This window comes from Lolium rigidum, chromosome 6, assembly GCF_022539505.1.
Source record: "Lolium rigidum isolate FL_2022 chromosome 6, APGP_CSIRO_Lrig_0.1, whole genome shotgun sequence".
NCBI classification, from domain to species: Eukaryota; Viridiplantae; Streptophyta; class Magnoliopsida; order Poales; family Poaceae; genus Lolium; species Lolium rigidum.
Window position 1 is genome coordinate 176,285,627 of NC_061513.1, and position 17,351 is coordinate 176,302,977.

At 45.2% G+C, this 17,351-nt stretch overlaps 3 protein-coding genes across 3 annotated transcripts; 2 read left to right on the forward strand and 1 right to left on the reverse strand.

Annotated features, from left to right (window-relative positions):
• The first annotated feature begins 470 nt into the window (after window positions 1–470).
• LOC124661735 (SNF1-related protein kinase regulatory subunit gamma-1-like) lies at window positions 471–3,353 on the forward strand. Its single transcript, XM_047199616.1, has 6 exons — window positions 471–679; window positions 1,136–1,297; window positions 1,380–1,822; window positions 2,098–2,364; window positions 2,508–2,680; window positions 2,772–3,353. Exons 2-6 carry the CDS (start codon window positions 1,138–1,140, stop codon window positions 3,085–3,087), a joined length of 1,359 nt encoding a protein of 452 aa, XP_047055572.1. The 5' UTR covers window positions 471–679; window positions 1,136–1,137; the 3' UTR covers window positions 3,088–3,353.
• A 3,723-nt stretch (window positions 3,354–7,076) lies between these two features.
• Window positions 7,077–8,585, forward strand: LOC124663590 (histone deacetylase clr6-like). Its single transcript, XM_047201275.1, has one exon. The coding sequence runs from the start codon at window positions 7,077–7,079 to the stop codon at window positions 8,583–8,585; it is 1,509 nt and encodes a 502-aa protein (XP_047057231.1).
• A 202-nt stretch (window positions 8,586–8,787) lies between these two features.
• On the reverse strand, window positions 8,788–16,037 carry LOC124661732 (serine/threonine-protein phosphatase 6 regulatory subunit 3-like). Its single transcript, XM_047199613.1, has 19 exons — window positions 15,936–16,037; window positions 14,960–15,063; window positions 14,041–14,127; window positions 13,879–13,954; window positions 13,710–13,784; window positions 13,495–13,548; window positions 13,207–13,266; window positions 13,008–13,124; window positions 12,665–12,759; window positions 12,194–12,396; window positions 11,964–12,061; window positions 11,514–11,617; window positions 11,270–11,435; window positions 11,065–11,187; window positions 10,886–10,968; window positions 10,656–10,797; window positions 10,468–10,497; window positions 10,133–10,203; window positions 8,788–10,041 (listed from the first exon to the last, which is right to left on the reverse strand). Exons 1-19 carry the CDS (start codon window positions 15,972–15,974, stop codon window positions 9,324–9,326), a joined length of 2,445 nt encoding a protein of 814 aa, XP_047055569.1. The 5' UTR covers window positions 15,975–16,037; the 3' UTR covers window positions 8,788–9,323.
• Window positions 16,038–17,351: the final 1,314 nt, after the last annotated feature.

Below are 17,351 nucleotides of genomic sequence, written 5' to 3' on the forward strand. Positions count from 1 at the left end.
GTTATTAAAACAAAGTATATGAAACTCACCTTTAAGGTGTCAGCTTCAACACGGAACCCGATAAAGCGCGTAGCCATGTCGCGCATCTTCTTTTTTATACGCTACAAACAGTCAACGTGCATAAAAGAAAAGAAGTATAAGAAGATAGTAATTGTTGAACAAGAAGGAAGCAAATAGCAAGATAAGCAAACTTAAACCGTTCGTCCAGATTTTTTTTTTTTTTTAGACATTAAACCGTCGTCCAGATGGGGAGTGGATGGATAGATAACAATCCCTTTGCCATGAAAAGGCCGTAGCGAACTAGTTCATGTGTGGGAACAGTGTGAAAAAACAACCAAACGTTAAATGGGCCAAGCCCGGAGTCGTTGGAAACTTCCGGTGAGCTGGTGGGGGTGGGAGACGTGGCCCCCTAGCGTGTACACGTGCCAGCGCGCCGCGTGGAAGCGAGCACCGCACCATCCCCTCCCGTACCCGTATTCCGCTCCTCCTCCACCCCACTTGGATTGGGAGCCAAGAAAATATTGGCCAGGCCTCGCCTCACAAGCCAAGATCATACTAGATCCTCCCAAAGTAGCTAGCGCCTCCAACTCCAATCCATTCGCCCTTTACCGCTCCCTCCCCCACCCCAAAGCCTGGAGCCGGCGTTTCTTGTGGAGGTCTCCCGCAAGTAGCAACCGAGGTGATAAACTAAGCTCTCTTTTTGGTGCTACTACTAAATTCGTTCGTCCCTTCAAGCTCATGTGTGGGTTTGATGCGCTAGTTTGCAAATTCGGTAGTATAGATTTCTTCTGGTGCCCCGATATTCTCGGATTATTCTCGTCTAATTAGCTGAAGCTACGCGCGTATATATATGCCTATGGCTTGTTTGTTGTTATGCAAACAAGGGATTTCCCCCGGCAAAACATCCAGTAAACGGTAGTTTCTTTTTAGGTATTGATTCAGAAGCACTTAAACCATGCGTGCCTAGATATCTGGCAGTTCGAGTCACCGATAATTTCTCGTGCGACTATAATTATTTGCCAGATAACCCCTTCTGGATGCTCTACATCCTCCATGTGTAATGTACTTTGTTATTTGGTGATGATTTGTGGATAGATGTTACCTGCTGGATAAATCGTTCATCTATTTCTTGCAGAAATGGCTCGACCTGAGGAAAACGCGAAATTCCCTAGCTGTGATGCATACTTTGACACTATCCAGTCCAAGAAGAAGCTCCCGCTAGCTTTGCAGGAGTCCCTGACCGCAGCCTTTGCTCAGATTCCGGTCGCCTCATTTCCTGATGTTCCTAGTGGCCGAGGTACGCCCTTCTGCAAAAGAAACATACTATGCATCTCCTTCGGATTCACATATGCTACAGTATTCCCATTTTCTCTCTGCAGTAACCGAAATTCCTGGAGAAACTTCTGTTCTTGATGCGGTCAGAATTTTATCCGAACACAACATAAGGGCAGCGCCGGTGCTGAATCCACAGCCTGGGGCGCCGGCTGACTGGCAAGGGAGGTATCTTGGCATCATTGAGTACTCAGCCATCATCCTCTGGGTACTTGATAATGCTGATCTTGCGGCCGTAGCACTGTCAGCTGGATCGGCAACTGCTGCGGGAGTTGGAATGGGTGCTGTTGGTGCAGTGGGGGTGGCAGCATTAGGTGCAACTGGCCCCGCAGCTGTTGCTGGCCTCACTGCTGCTGCCGTAGGGGCTGCTGTTGCTGGCGGTTTGACTGCCGAAAAGGGTGTTGCAAAGGATGGAGTAACTGCTGCTGATCATTTAGGAGGAGATTTCTACAAAGTTCTCCTTCAGCAAGAACCTTTCAAATCAACTACGGTATCACAGTTTTCTCAATCTGGAACTCTTATGCCTTACATGAAAACTAGGGATTCTCTTTTTCCTTAGTTGTTATGCCGATCAGACTTCGAATTCATTCTTACAACAACCAACCTGACATCTATTATACACATCTTGCATGCCTTTGTGGTATATCAGCTGCATTATAGTTTGCTAAGGTTTTACTTTGGTTATATCTGTTGAAGCCCTTTTATTTTAGTGTTCCACGATTATCTTCTGTTGTAGATCCTACTGATTTTTTTCTTTTGTTGTAGGTTCGATCAATTGTGGAGTCCTACCCCTGGTCTCCTTTTGTCCCTGTTACGCTGGACAGTTCAATGCTTACTGTACTGTTGTTGCTCTCCAAGTACAGGTTGAGGAATGTCCCAGTGATTGAATCTGATAAGCCAGTCATTAAGAACTTCATTACTCAGACTAGTGTTGTTAAAGGGCTTCAGCAGTGCAAAGGAAGGGATTGGTTTGACTATATTTCTGCGCTTCCTCTTTCAGACTTGGGCCTTCCATTCATGTCATTTGACGAGGTTATTTTACAATTTTCTGCATCTTCTTCTAATCCCAGAGTCTATGGACATTAATTTACATTGCATGCTGCAACATTGAAAGTAGGGCCTAGTTTTGCGCTTTCTCCATGTTATACTCTGTTGAAATGTGGTGTCTTTTTCAGGTTATTACAGTTAACAGTGATGATCTAATCTTAGAGGCTTTCAAGTGCATGAAGGATAACAAAATTGGTGGCGTACCTGTGGTAGAAGGCCCCAAAAGGAAACTAGTTGGCAGTGTGAGCATAAGGGACATTCGCTTCCTGTTGCTTAGGCCAGACTTGTTTTCTAATTTCAGGTAGCAAGCGACCTAGTAATGTATTCCCCTGTGTTGTTTCTTTGTTAACTATGTGTCTTCATGTATCTGAAGTTATGCTTCATCCATACAGGCAACTTACCGTCTTGGAGTTCATGAAGGCTCTAGGTTCCACTCTTCCTGATTCAGGGGACAACGGACTGGTGAAGCCGCCACTCACCTGTGCACCTGATGCTTCTATGGGCAGTGTAATTGACAGCATCGGATCGAGGATAACCCACCGGATATATGTGGTGGATGGTGACTATGAGGTTGTTGGTGTGGTGACACTGCGAGACGTGATCTCTTGCTTCATCCACGAGCCCCCTGGTTTCTGTGACAGTTATCTAGCTTCAGCGATGGAGAAGCTCGACGACAAAGGCGCTGCAGGATCCGTTGAGAACAGCTGAGCTCTCCGTAGCGTGAGTGCTGAAGTAACAGACAAAAGGTTAGTGTGGAGGTCTTGCAGTTGGACTGATTCGTTCAGGTCGTGGTGTCAATACAGTAGAGTCTCCCATGAGAAGGCGTCGGGTGTCTGTTTAATGTGCTTTAGTTGGTCGTTTCTTTTCCTGAGTCAGCACAATTTCGTGGTGCAAACACTGCAGTGACGATTCTGTAATGAGTAAAAGCGTTAACGAACCAAAACGTGTTCTCTAACCTCAGATTTACTTTTGTATCCTCCTCTTGGCAGCTGTCTTACCCTGCCGGAGTTTTTCTTCATGTAAATGTTTTGGTTTGTTAAACATTGTTGGAGCGTGCTAATAAGGGCACTTGTCATGTAGATTTTCTTTAGGTTTCTGTTTGGCTGTCAGCCAGATGTGCTTATAAACACCAACAAAGATGTGCTTCCTGTGGTGGAGGATGGAGATCGAGGACTTTCGCCCCTTCACAGTGTGGCAAAACTAGTGGCCAAGGTGGGTTTTCCGCGCCTGGCTGGACCTCAGTAGAGTGCGTTTATCCGGGGTGGTTGCCTACATGAAAACTTCCAGCTGGTGTAGTGCACCTCGCGCAAGCTGCATGCTCGGAAGACGGATGCCATCCTGCTGGACATTGCCAAGGCCTTTGACACGGTGCACATGACCTTTCTTCTAGAGATCCTGGAGAATCTTGGTTTTGGGCGCAACTGGATTACCATGGTTGTGGGCTGCTGGGATCCTTGTCGACGCAGGTGGTGGTGAATGGGATGACACTGTCATGGACGTCCTACATTTGTTGTTTGTGCGGGCGGCGGCGGATGGCCTGCTCTCTGATCTGGCATCCAGTAGATTCCAGCATCGCACCTCCATGTATGCCGACGACGTGGTCACCTTCTCTCTTGACTTGTGCTCCATCGTGGATGACTTTGGGTTGGCATCCGGGCTTCGCACAAACCTCGCCAAATGCTCCATCCACCCCATTTTTTGCTCGGCCGTGCAAGTGGAGCTAGCATGTTCGATCTTGGGCTGTGAGGTAGCCTCTTTGCCTTTCAAGAACCTAGGCCTTCCCCTGGGGCTTCGAAAGGTCACAGCAGCCCAGCTTCAGCCCCTGGTGGACAGTGCGGCTGGCCGGCTGCAACTGTGGTGTGTGAACCTTCTCACCAGATGGGAGGATGATCCTTGTTAAGACGATGTTGTGTGCGATCCCCGTTCACGCCATGATGTCGTTGGACATTCCTCCCAAGTCCCAAGGTTCTTGAGGCGCTTCTCAAAATCTGTAGGGCCTTCCTTTGGAAAAACCGGAGGGAGGTCAAGGGAGGACACTGTTTGGTGGCGTGCGACAAAGCGGCCTTGCCAAAGTTGTTGGGTGGTTGGGGATTCCGAACCTCAAGCTCCTCAACATGGCGCTCGAGTGCAGGTGGCCGTGGCTTCAGAAGGTGGATCCCACTAAGGATTGGGCAGACTTTAACATCCAGCTCCCCAGCCTTTGCTCCGCGATTCTTACTCAGCCACCTACTACGAGTTGGGTAATGGAGAGCGGGCACGTTTTTGGAAAGACCGGTGGCTTGGAGGAGATAAGGTGGAAGATATCGCTCCTCATGTGCTGTTGTTGGTCTCCAAGCGAAGGGCGAATGCCCGTTCTTTCAAGGACGGGCTGGCTGGAGGCTGGCTCACGGATTGTGGTCCAGACCTGGGTGAGCAAGCACTGGATGAGTTCTTCTTGTTATGGCACAGACTAGCCGCTGTCGTTCTCGCCCCGGGGCGAGAAGATAAGCTGGTGTGGAGGTGGACTGGCGATGCCTGCTACTCTTCCAAGTCAGCCTACGATGCATTCTTCGTTAGGACAATCAGAGCCCCAGTTGTGGATGAGATTTAGCGCTCCAGAGTGCCTACAGCTGCAAGTTTTTCGTGTGGCTGGTGTCGAAGTGTCGCTGCTGGACGGCGGATAGGTTACAACATAGAAGTCTGCCGACCCCTGCGGATTGCCCTCTTTGCGATCAGGAGCTGGAGACGCTGCATCACTTTCTCCTTGGGTGCGTCGTTGCCCGGGAGGTTTGGTCGTGGGTCCTTCGGCGTTGGGACATGACGGATTGGCTCCGGCGGCGGATTCAGATATTGTGGAGTGGTTGACATCTAGGTTCTGCCCGCAGGCGCACAAGCAGAACCTATGGACGACTATCATCCTAGTGTTCTGGTGCATTTGGAGTCATTGTAATGATGTGGTCTTCAACGGGTTGCAGCATCCCAGGCGTGCATCACGGAGAAGATCAAGGAGTTCTTCGATAGATGAGGCTCGCGAATATCTTTCGTAGTTCCTTCTTTGTTTTTTCAGAACTTGTAGTAGCACCGTGGTAGTTAAGAGAGTAGGCTTGTGGTGATGAGCTATCACCTCTTGTTGGCAGCTTAACTTTGCCTTCTTGACATCCCTTGTATGTGATCGATGATAGGTGTATATTCTTGAAAAATAAAATTTGTAAGTTTTCACAAAAAATGACATCACAATCCTAAGTACGATGGTACGTAACAAAATGGGAAAATTAAGAAAATGGAAAGACACCAATTCATTATTGATTATTTTTCAATTTAGACACATTCTATGTTGCTATCAATTCTATTACCGCTGATTTTGACGTCGATGTGGAATCATATATAGTGGAGACTATTTTGGACTTTGTGTAACCTTGCCTCGGATTCTTTCCGTCCTTCACCACTAGTTAAAGAAATAAAGGCGGGTGAAGTTGGCTCGCTCTTGTTTTTCTTACATCTTTCCCTTTTATATTTTGAATTGTATATGTGGCTACTGTTGTTTTATCAACGTGTGTAAATATGCCTCATTTTACGTGTTTAGAGTGGATCAAATGCTCTCTCTTGACATAAATCATTGTGACAAAAATACATGTAAAAATTATCTAGTAAGTGTGAATTATTTGGATGGTAACCATAAATTAGTATACGTAGTATGGTAACTACCGATAAAAAAAAGTCAAAACATATTAAGATGATAACATTTGTCGAGAGGAATCTAAGAGTGAAAATTGGCCGTCAATTACATTAACATTTTTAAAATAATTTATTTTAAATTTTCAAATTGTGAAAAGATTATGGAGGAAGTACATCTCCTTACAAAATAATCGAACATTGTCAGGGCTGTCAAGTTAGGGGCGGAATAAAACTCGAAGCTCACGAGCTTAAGAAACTTTGCTTGACTCAACTCGAACTTGGACACTAATAAGTCAAGCCAAGTTGGAGTTTTTGGCTTGTTAAGGAAATAGGTTTATTGAGTTGAGTTCTGAGTAGTCGCTAAGCTTTAATATCCTTAGGTTGATATTCTGGCTCATACATTAGTAAACACTAAAGAAAAACGAACACTAATAGGCTAAAGATACATGAGCCCTCATCTTAAAATTTTCAAAATCTATATAATGAACCATAGATGATGAAACACCCTTGTTGTACTCTTACACCACCATGAATTGATTACGTTGTTCAGTTTTTTAATGAACTTATCAAGATTATTGAGCCAACTCCAACATTTACCGAGTCGAGCAAAGCTAGGGTTTTAAGCTCACTATGTTAATGCGTTAAGTCGAACAAACTCGTTAAGTTGAGTCGAGAGAGCTCGATATGGAGTATCGACATAATTGACTTCGGCCATTGTTTCATCCAACAGTCGATATTAGTAGCAAATTCTCGGTGAAGTTGAAATCACCAAATTCGTGTTTGTTAGGACGCGTATTGAATTTGGTGTCTCTGTCCGAGTCGAACACGGTCGTCGAACCTTTACCAGAGATCTGATTCTGATGTTCGCACCCGGATGAAGAAGCCGCTAATCCCCATCCGAGTCTAACTTGACACGAACTGGACGTAGCGAATCTGGTCCTTTTTATACCCCGTCTGTGTAGGTTCATCCTATTCCAACACACGCACATTCACTCACGCCAAGGGATCGCTCAATCATCCGGCCGCGGCGGAGAGGCGAGGCGATGGAGATGGAAGGGAACTCGCTGCCGTCGTCGTCGTGCCCCGACGGCAGGAAGCGGCGCGTCTGCTACTACTACGACCCTGGCATCGCCAACGTGGACTACGGCGCGCACCACGTGATGGTGCCCCGCCGCGTGGCCATGACGCACGGCCTCGTCACCTCCTACAAGCTCCTCCCCGACATGGAACTCCTCCGCACCAGACCCGCCACCGAGGACGAGCTCGCAGGCATCCTCACCGACGACTACCTCCGCCTCCTCCGCGACCTCACCCCGGGAACCTACCGAGCCGACACGGCGGGGCGGCACCACATCGGCGCCCTCTCCGGCGACGAGCGCAACGACAACCCGGTCATCGACGGCCTGTGGGACTACTGCGCGCGGTACGCCGGCGGGTCGCTGGCCGCGGCGCGCGCGCTCGGGAGCGGCAAGTCCGACATCGCCATCAACTGGTCCGGCGGGATGCACCACGCCTGCAGCGGCGAGGCCAGCGGCTTCTGCTACGTCAACGACATCGTGCTCGCCATCAGGGAGCTCCTGGCCGCCTTCCCCCGCGTGCTGTACGTGGACATCGACGTGCACCACGGCGACGGCGTCGAGAAGTACTTCGCGGCCGACGGCAGGGTCATGACGGTCTCCTTCCACCAGTACGGCCGCGGCGGCAAGGGGGGCGACACGTTCTTCTTCCCGGGGACCGGGAGCGCCGAGGACGTCGGCGAGGGCGCGGGGAAGTACCGCACGCTGAACGTGCCGATGAAGGCCGGCATGGACGACGCCGGGTACAGGGAGCTGTTCGTGCCGATCATGAGGGAGGTCATGGGAGTGTTCCGGCCAGACGCCATCGTGCTGCAGTGCGGCGCCGACTCGCTCTCCGGCGACCGGCTCGGGGAGTTCAACCTTTCCGTCAGAGGCCACGCGGAGTGCGTGAGGTACCTCCGGAGTTTCAACGTGCCACTGCTGCTCCTCGGCGGCGGCGGGTACACCATCAACCACGTCGCGTCGTGCTGGTGCTACGAGACCGCGGTCGCCGTTGGCAAGGAGAAGGAAATCCCCGACGACATACCCCACCATGGGTACGAGCACTACTACAAGGATCAGGGATACAAGCTCCACTACGGGGTTACCAAGGTGGGGAGAAACGCCGCCGGCACGAAAGAGCACATGGACAACATAAGGAATGAAGCTCTCAAGAACGTGCAGAACCTTCACGAGCTCTTGAAGCACGGCGTCGCTCCGAGCGTGCAGTTCAAGGACATCCACGACCGGGAACTCTACAAGAAACCTCCAAAAACGTCCGGTCCAAAAAAGAGAAGAGGCAGAGATGGAGATGCAGAGGACCCCATGGACAGGCTGCACCGGCTGTGCGGCGAGGCGGACGTCCGCAACTTCTTCGCCAGGGTGGGAGAAGAAAATATTAGAGGAGCAGCTTCTTCGCCAGGTCGGGAGACGAAAATATACGAGGAACAGCGTCGTAGGGCGTCCTCCGCGGCTGTCCATAGGTTCTGCCATTGATTTGTAATCAGCATTGTTGATGCCTAATGAATGTCGTTCTGCTGCTTTTGTGAAACTATCAGAGTGCCAATGAATTACAATAATAATGCTGCTTCTGTCTTTCACCATTTTCCTACGCAACTTTCACCTGCTTTTATGGTTATTATCTTGCACGGCGGTATAACAATTATTTTAGCACAGCACAATTAAGGAAGCGCAAACAGGGTCTGAAACAATTGAAAGCAACGAACAGAGATGTTTTACAAAAAAAATAGCATGCCCTATTTGAACTGACACACATCGAGTCAGAAAGAATTACAATAGCTAAACTAGAAATAATACCATTTCACATATTACAGTTCCAAAGTTAACCTAATGAAACAAAACACTAGGTAGACAAACCAGTTGCCATCCAAAAAGAATTGTGCTTTCGCATATCGTAAGACACGAGACTACCACCACCAAACGACATTTAGTGCCAACCACTTGTTCCCCATGAACCGGAGGGCAAATTTCGAAGCAAATTGACCAGTTTCTGATGAAGTGTCGAGCGTGCAGTTAGAGAATGGTGCTCATTTGTACAGCGATTGGCCACAACGGAACACAAAATACTACACTTGCTTATTGTACAGCAGTTTGCTTCGGAGTTGCCTGTGGCTGAGGAGCACTTGAAGCAAAGATGATTGCTTATCTTCTGATGGGTCTGACTACAATTGCTCGTCAGCTATGCCATTTCAGTCCATGAGATATCCTGCCACTTCACTCATTTGCTTCTACCGTGCCAGTTTCAGTTTTCGCTTCAACGTCCACGGCAGAAACTTCCTTGCTTGGTAGATCCACTACTGCATCAGTTTTCGCTCCAACATCGACGACTGCAGCAGTTTCCGGTTTCACATCAACAACCGCATCAGTTTTCATTTGGGCATCAACGGCTGCATCAGTCTTCATCGGTAACTCCACTTCTTTGTTAGGGATAGCTTGCTCGGGAGATACTGCCGAGTCGGCAATATCATTCCCATTAGCATCAGTATCCGGTGAAGCTTCAGATACAGGATTGTCCAAAGCAGATGAGCTAGCGGGTTTATCTACTGTTCCCTCTGCCTGCATCTCGGTAGCTGGGGCTGAAGATTCAGCTACTGCAGAGGCAGCTTCATCTGTGCTAACTTCAGTATCACCATTTGAAGCATCCGGATGCCGATCGATCCCTTCTGCACTTTCAAGTTGCTCATCCTCAGTGTTAAGATTTGTCTTTTTAATACATTCTGCGGCATCTTCTGCCTCCTCAGTAGGGCCATTTCCAAGGGACAAGGTTTCCATTTGATCCTCAGTGCCAATGACTTGACCATCATCAGTTTCCTCAGTGTCCGGGGAAGCTTCCTCAGAATTGGGTGATGACGAAGGAACAGAGGCAGCTAAACGGTCATTGATACCTCTCTCTCCATCAAACGTGAACCAATTTGAATTTGTAAAGAGGGAGCTGCTTATAAACAAACAAAGCATTATCAATCAGTTACTCATACAGGCGAAAAATCAAGGGTGCTGGAGCACAATTGAAGCTCGCAAATTACCCATCCGGTTCATCTCCCAGACGCAGAGAAGATATTACCACCTCAGCTGATTCGTCATCAAAATAGACATCCTGAGAGGAAAACAGAAGAGGAAAGATTTTTTGAATCATAAGAAAACAATATACGTGTGTATCCATTATTCATTCCATGGACAACTTAACCATACTGTTAAACAATTCGTTTCCACAGAATCAAAAACTACATAGCATTTTTATAGTCAGTTTTTTGTACAAACAGTTTACTGCAGTCAGCACATTTTTTTAGGAAACGTCCCAACGAACATTTGAACGTTAGAATCATGCGAACATACAAAAAAAAGGTTAGTTTCAACATACCTCATCATCACGTTCAAGTGACCCTTGTGCCTGCATTCAAAAGAGCAATATGTATCATTAATATGTACACAGTCCCCACAATGTCTACATATATAATACAGCAGTAGAAACAATAGCATGACAAAAGGGCATAAATATTTTGATATTCGCAAACCATCAAATCTAACAACACTAGCACATCAGCACACCTCTTCAATGTCATCGTTGCTGTATATCCCATAACGGAATGCCTGGCTCAAGTTATTAGCAAGAGCTGCAACATCGTAATCCCTGTCCCGGAAGTCATCATCATCACTGTCCCTACCACGGTCATGTAGCGAGGTTGGGCGCCTGCAGCAACATACGAGGCATATAAGTCCAGAAATACTTAGAAAATGAAAGCCAGGTATAGCATGGAAAATAAACAAAGAAAACCTACCCACAAGCCCAGTGATAAACATTCTCCACCTCATTGCGCCTGACCAGAACATCTGTCTGCCATTCGACCCACTCACTGTTATCCTACTCAAAAGTCAAAACAAAAAACCCCAAGTTAAAATGATGGGTACAAACTATAGATATATCAGACTTCCGAAGTATCAAGTCACTGCAAGATACCTGCAGGTGAGCCTGGATAGTGCTGTTGCTGTTTCCCAACTGAATGAGTTTATTGGCTATTCTTGTCATGTGGCCAACATTCCCAATTTTTGAAGGGGTTTTCCCTTCAGACGGTACGGTAGGCTGCATAGAGAAGAGACATACATGAAGGGCCATTCTTGGTAGTATAAAGTCAAAACTGTTAGGGCATACTAATATAGCTTACCCCATTAGACTCTGTTGACAAAGAAGAAAGCTTGTCGGCAGCAAGAATTTTACCAACAATGTCACATTCATTAAGAACATGTTCGACAAGTTCTGTTCTTTTACCCTCTAGGCAAGAAACAATTATATTCTCGACATGATGGTGCAAAAAATTGTTATATGGATACCTGTGGTATAACAAATATATGAGAGTGGCCCTTTAAACCATGATGAAGCAAAAGAACATAATATATCCATCTTCTTACTCAAAGAATAAATCAATGGAGCGCTTTATTGCTGATTGGCTGATTAGCTCCTTTTCAGCAGTTTCACTACCAACTGTCAGCAAAACAGAGATAAACTCCACAATCTGTCAAGGGGATGGTATATCCAGGTTAACAAAAATGAGCAGGTATATTAGCAAGACACAATAAGAGTGCCAAAATGTAATAACATAAAATGCTAAACATTGCTAATGTGTTCTGTCTGGCGTTGCAGGAAAACGTGCAAGACACGTGACATTTGACACCAGGGTATGAAAATTAAGTAATAGTTGTGTCCAGATAAGCCTATGCTACTATAAAATTATGTTGAATTCAATAAATAAATGCATCTAGAGAGGAAATGAAGGGCTCAAGACTCAACCGATAAACCTAGGCACTACAAGTTTGAAATGACCAAACAGTCAATTGAAAGGCATTTCCAACATCCAGTACCTTCAGTCGGTGTTTCCCGAGAGGTGGGCGTAAACATCCATAAGTTGTAGGCAGAACATTGTCAGCAGCAGAAGTGTCCAATAAGTTCAGCAAATTACCTACAAATTATATCAGCTATAGCAATAAATCTCCAGAAATCGAAAGCACTACAAAAGAACATCTAGCATGAGATGGCGCATGGTTTATACTTTATACAAGGTCTAGAACTGATAAAGGAGATAAACACTCACCTAGACTCTCAAGCATACCATCAACCGTCTCAGGACTGGCAGTGACCAATGCGCCATGACTTACATTGCTTCTGAATGCCTGGTAGGAAGCTGATGCTAATCTTTTTGGGTCCAGTAAAGATATGCACACTGACAATGAATGAACCAGCACAGATTTGGGTCTTGATCCTTCAAGAGCATGACAGAATAACCTCCCAACAAAACTGTAATTACATAAAACGTAACACAAAGATTTCTTGGTCAGAGAAGGAAATACTTGTACAGGGTAGGGCTCCATCCCTATTTCATTTAAAGCAATCTTTCGAGTTCAGATAAAAATAGACTTAGCCTCTTTATGAACAAATCATTGATTTCGAAAAAATGCACAGATATTTTCTATGATTCTGTGTACTACATAAATATTCAATGCATTTCATTTCTAGAGGTTTTTCCCAAATTGCCAAACAAAGATAAAAACTTTAAGATGGAAACCTTGGGCTGCATATCTTCGCCGCTAGAGATGGAGGTGCACATCGAGTCACAGCACACAGAATTTCAGCAGCATTGGCATGCACTTCAGGAGAGTCCTGCTTTGCAGCAATACATTACATATTAAATTTCCACAAGAAAAAATGGTGTACTTCTCTAAGAAACTGAATAAAGTTATTTAGGGGCTTATGTTCATATAGGTAAAATATCTCAAGACAACAGACGTGCTAGGTTTCTCGAATAAAATTTATGTTTGTATGCAATCATGCCTAAGAAAATACAAGCAGATATATGCAAATAAATGCATTTCCCTGTATTTATAGGAATTCAAGCTTGCCTAACTCACCGATGAGCTAAACTTATCAGCGATCATTCCAAGGACATCTGTATTTTCTAACCACTGCATAGTATCAGCATAGTTTGAATATATGGTCTCATCAGCACCAATCAGACGTATCAGGACCTGAAGAATTCCAAGGGCAGCAACATCAAACAAATGCACCCACTAAAGCATCAATCCACAAATGTAATCAACGATAGCTTACCTCCATTATTGATGTGATGCCAATCAGGTCAACAAGTTGGACAACTATCTCTGGATGCTCCTATACAAAAACCGCATGTTGTAAACCACTGAAATACTCGACAAATTTGTGGGAATGAAGAAGAATTGTGCGGTATAAAGCTAAACGCAGCACAAACTGTTAGCTTGCCTTGGTAATTTAAAATAGCCCCAAACAATCAAAGAAAGCACAGAAAACTAACATATACATCATAACTTTAAATGCAAGTTAACAAACTATTTTTTGTTTATAAAATGGGACAAGAAATACCTGAACATAATTCATAAGTGGGGCAGTCTTCCGCAGCATCAGACAAATTACCACCTACAACAAATAAGTAATCAAACTGCCTTAGCAAAAATACGACATCAACTACAAGATGAAGTCTCAACATCTGAATAACAAAAAAATGTAAGAAAACAAACTTGTGCCGGAAACTTCAAACACAAATATATGGTATAGAAAATCCAAGTAAAATTTAGTACCTTACTGAAGTAACCAGATAATAATGTGCTGTGCAGATGATCAGGTTTCACAAATGAGAAGAGCAAATCCATTAACTGTAACGCAGAAAAATAAAAAAGATAACATTAGCTAAAATGGTTGTAATTAAACATGCCTGACAGAAGACGCCAAAAGGACAAGAACACTAACCTCTTCATCCTCTACTAGGGTTCTCAAAATGACATCAATTTCACAAGTAAATATCTCGCAAGCAATGAAAGGGAACCTGGAAGGAATACAGTGAATTTCAAAAAGGATGAAATACAGTCCTTTATATAAAATGACTATGAATACTAATAACCAATGACGTACTTGAAGGAGCGCTTTTTTTCAGCATCATCCGGGACTTCTTCAACAACATAACGAAGCAATTGCTCCACTTGGGCCTTATCACGCAAGCTACAAAAGAACATTCCAAGCATTATAGGTTAGGGAATATAGTATTGAGTTGAAGAAACACTGAATGTTAGAGTGAGCAAGAAATGAAATCCAATACAGGTCTTCACTATATTAGTCATTCCTTCAGCCAGGTGATCCATCATGAAAACTCAACGTGACAATTAAGTTTGACAGTACGAAAAAGTTCAATAATTACTAATTTACTGAGGCATCAGGTTCAATTCTTTGAAGGTTCTTAATACAGATAAAACTAAGAATCTGTTGGAAAAGGAAAGATAAAAGGGAACAGAAATAGATTTCCCTCAGGAAAGGAACATTCAGCAATTACTGATCCTTGCCTGTAAACAGAAGAACTTTGTGAACCAACTATTAGGAGAAAGGACTACTGCCAGCATTAATGCCGAAAACAAACTACATTTTATGTACTCCCTCCGTCCGGAAATAAGCGACTTCGATTTGTCTGGATTCGCATGTATCTGGACGTGCTTTAGTATGTAAATACATGCAAATCTAGACAAATCCGGGTCACTTATTTCCGGACGGAGGAAGTACATTTTCTTCCTATGGTGGGATTTAAACTGTGCAGATGCAGCAGCTATTAGGTGCAAAAGCAGATGTAATAATCTCATAACTACACTCGTATGTTATTTTCTTAACCAAATAAGAAACTCAGTTTCCTTCACAAATGTCGCAGCAAATGTCTCATAAGTGTCTATAAGAAAAAGGTACATGGTTCATCTTTGTTACTCTGGTGCACAGTATAAAAATGAGTTGAGGTGCAACAATAGATTAAACATGCCAGCCATGCAAGAGAAGCTTGCGAGGAAATTACAAATTTATGAGTCGGGTATTGAGGGCTTTGCACTCTTGAATAATTTCATCTTCATCAAGAAGTTCTTCGAGTGTAAAATTTTCCTTATCTAGGATCGTATCCACCTGAAAAAGCAATCATATACTGAGTTAGCGATGATGCCATGACCTGTGTTTGTACTCTGTAAGAATACTACAAAAAATAAATCAAGACCCTCATTGAGAACTGGAAGTTATTTATAATGACTATGGAACAATAATAATAATGATGACTCAAGTGAGACATGAGATCAAATACAGGATACCGCTAAGTTAGAGGATTATTAGACACACAAAAGTTGAAGACAACAGAACACATATCAACATTATGTTAGAACAAAATAAGTAGACCATGTAGTTCAAGAGAATGGCAAGGAAAAGGAGGCAACAGCTTATTACACTAGCGCAAAACTGTTCCACCCACAAGACAGAAATCCTTTCTGGAACAGCTCAAGTCCAACGCATATGAATCTTCAGTTCATAATGCTAATCAAATAGTATGACACACCAGATCAGGGATTCAGTGCGGTATTAACAAACAAACACAGCAGCTCTGCCATATTCAGCCCCTGTTAAGCAATGATCCCAGCCCTCCCCAGGGCTAGCTTGTATGCCAAACATATCCAAATCCGAACCAACGCGCATCTACTTCCTCTCCGGCAACCCGCCCAAATCACGAGAAGAGCAGATGCACGAGCTCCGCAATGCGAAATCGAACACCTCGCAGTCGCAGGGCACCGACAGAAACACCTCCAACGCGAACTAGCCGAAAGCAAGCATTACAACCCAACCGCGGCGGCACCCAATCCACCGAACCAATCCAGACGAATGGGCCCGCGGGGCCAAGCCCGCAGTTCGTAGCCACAGCGGCACGGGGACGCGCGGACGGACAAACGAACCAATCTGAGAGAGAGAGCGCGCGGGGCGAAGGGTGGAGAAGGAGCAGAAGGGGGACTCACGGGCGAGGCCGCAGAGAGGCCGGTCATACGCCAAAACATGGCGGCGGCGGCGGTGGATCTAGGGTTTCCGGGGCCGGTGAGCGCGAGTTGGCGGCCGATTGCTCGCGAATCCGGGCGGCGGCGGCCGGATTGGGCGGCCGGGGGAGGAGGGCGGATCGGGAGGGGGGCGAGCGGATCGAATTGGGATCGCGGGGGCGGGGGTGGGGAGGCGCACGAGAGGAGGAAAAAACAGCACGCTTTTCTTTTCTATTTGGGCTTTCTTCTTTCCCTTGGGTTTGATTTGGTGTGTGTGTGGAGATGGGGGATTGGAGTTACTTTTGGCGACCAGTGCAGATGGCGATGGGTCAAATTATTTGCTCGGTTATTAAAAGGGCAACAATAATTCTCAATACAATAGTCACTCTTTTCTAAAACTGATGATGGTGAAAAAACTAATCCCAGGTTAGCTTTTTCTCCTTCTTTGTTTGTGCACATAGCACATGTTTAAGGAATTTCCAGTGGCAATTTGTTCATACATTTTGAATTTATCACTATTAGATTGCTCGGTCAAAATTGTGTGAACTGTCCGGCTTTGGGAGCACGGTCACGTTAACTGTTGCTTAGATGGATGGCTTGGCTATGCTCAAGGCAAGCTACATGTCATGGTTATCTTTGTGGTTGTGGTTGTTGTTCTTATCTATTGTGAATACTCTCTCAATATTTATACAGTCCCTCCGCTCTGAAATAAGTGTTGTAAGTATCTAGATATATAACAAGTTAGATAAATCTATGCACTGGGATAGATCGGACATTTTAAGGCCTCCAATAGCACACGGAAGGCTCTTTCCGTGTGTGGTGCGGAGAACTAGAACGCATGTGCGCAGCCTAGGCAGCGTCCTTCGAGGAAACATCGCGCATGGAGAGATGTTTTCAACCCGTGTGTGTGATTATTCGCACATGGCTTAGCTAGACAAACGCGTCAGCATGTACCCGTTACATCGCATACGACTATTTAAAGGAAATTGTGTATATATATATTTACCTACGATTTACTTACTGGTGTCATTTCTCCTGAGAACTATCTCAAACGGAATTTTGTACTTTAGTCCTGTGTAGTATTTCCCGCATTTTTTTGCCAAATTGGTAAAAAAAAAATCAAAACTATTATGAGAGAAGGTTGCTATAATTTTCTAACACAAATCTTAAATAATTTCAGGGACTAAATAAATTATTGGTAGGCGAACGATAGAAGCGCGCACCCTTCTCACATTTAAGTCACTTGTGTTTGCACCACTTCACTACAAGGAGGAAAATGGATCTAAAAACCCTCATTGGTCCTTGGTCTCCTCTTTTCAGTCTCCCCGTCTTCTCTTCTCCGTTTGACGGGCGACTAACTGAAGAAGCCACCTCCCTGACTGCATCTCAATTCGATTCATG

Bases quoted from the DNA above. Each gene is read 5' to 3' on its own strand.
- LOC124661735 (XM_047199616.1), top strand. From the start codon at position 1,138: ATGGCTCGACCTGAGGAAAACGCGAAATTCCCTAGCTGTGATGCATAC. The intron at 1,298-1,379 runs GTACGCCCTTCT...TTCTCTCTGCAG, and splicing joins TGATGTTCCTAGTGGCCGAG to TAACCGAAATTCCTGGAGAA. The intron at 2,365-2,507 runs GTTATTTTACAA...TGTCTTTTTCAG, and splicing joins CATTCATGTCATTTGACGAG to GTTATTACAGTTAACAGTGA.
- LOC124663590 (XM_047201275.1), top strand. From the start codon at position 7,077: ATGGAGATGGAAGGGAACTCGCTGCCGTCGTCGTCGTGCCCCGACGGC.
- LOC124661732 (XM_047199613.1), bottom strand. From the start codon at position 15,974: ATGTTTTGGCGTATGACCGGCCTCTCTGCGGCCTCGCCC. The intron at 13,125-13,206 runs GTAAGCTATCGT...GGAATTCTTCAG, and splicing joins GCATCACATCAATAATGGAG to GTCCTGATACGTCTGATTGG. The intron at 12,062-12,193 runs GTGAGTGTTTAT...TATAATTTGTAG, and splicing joins TGGTATGCTTGAGAGTCTAG to GTAATTTGCTGAACTTATTG.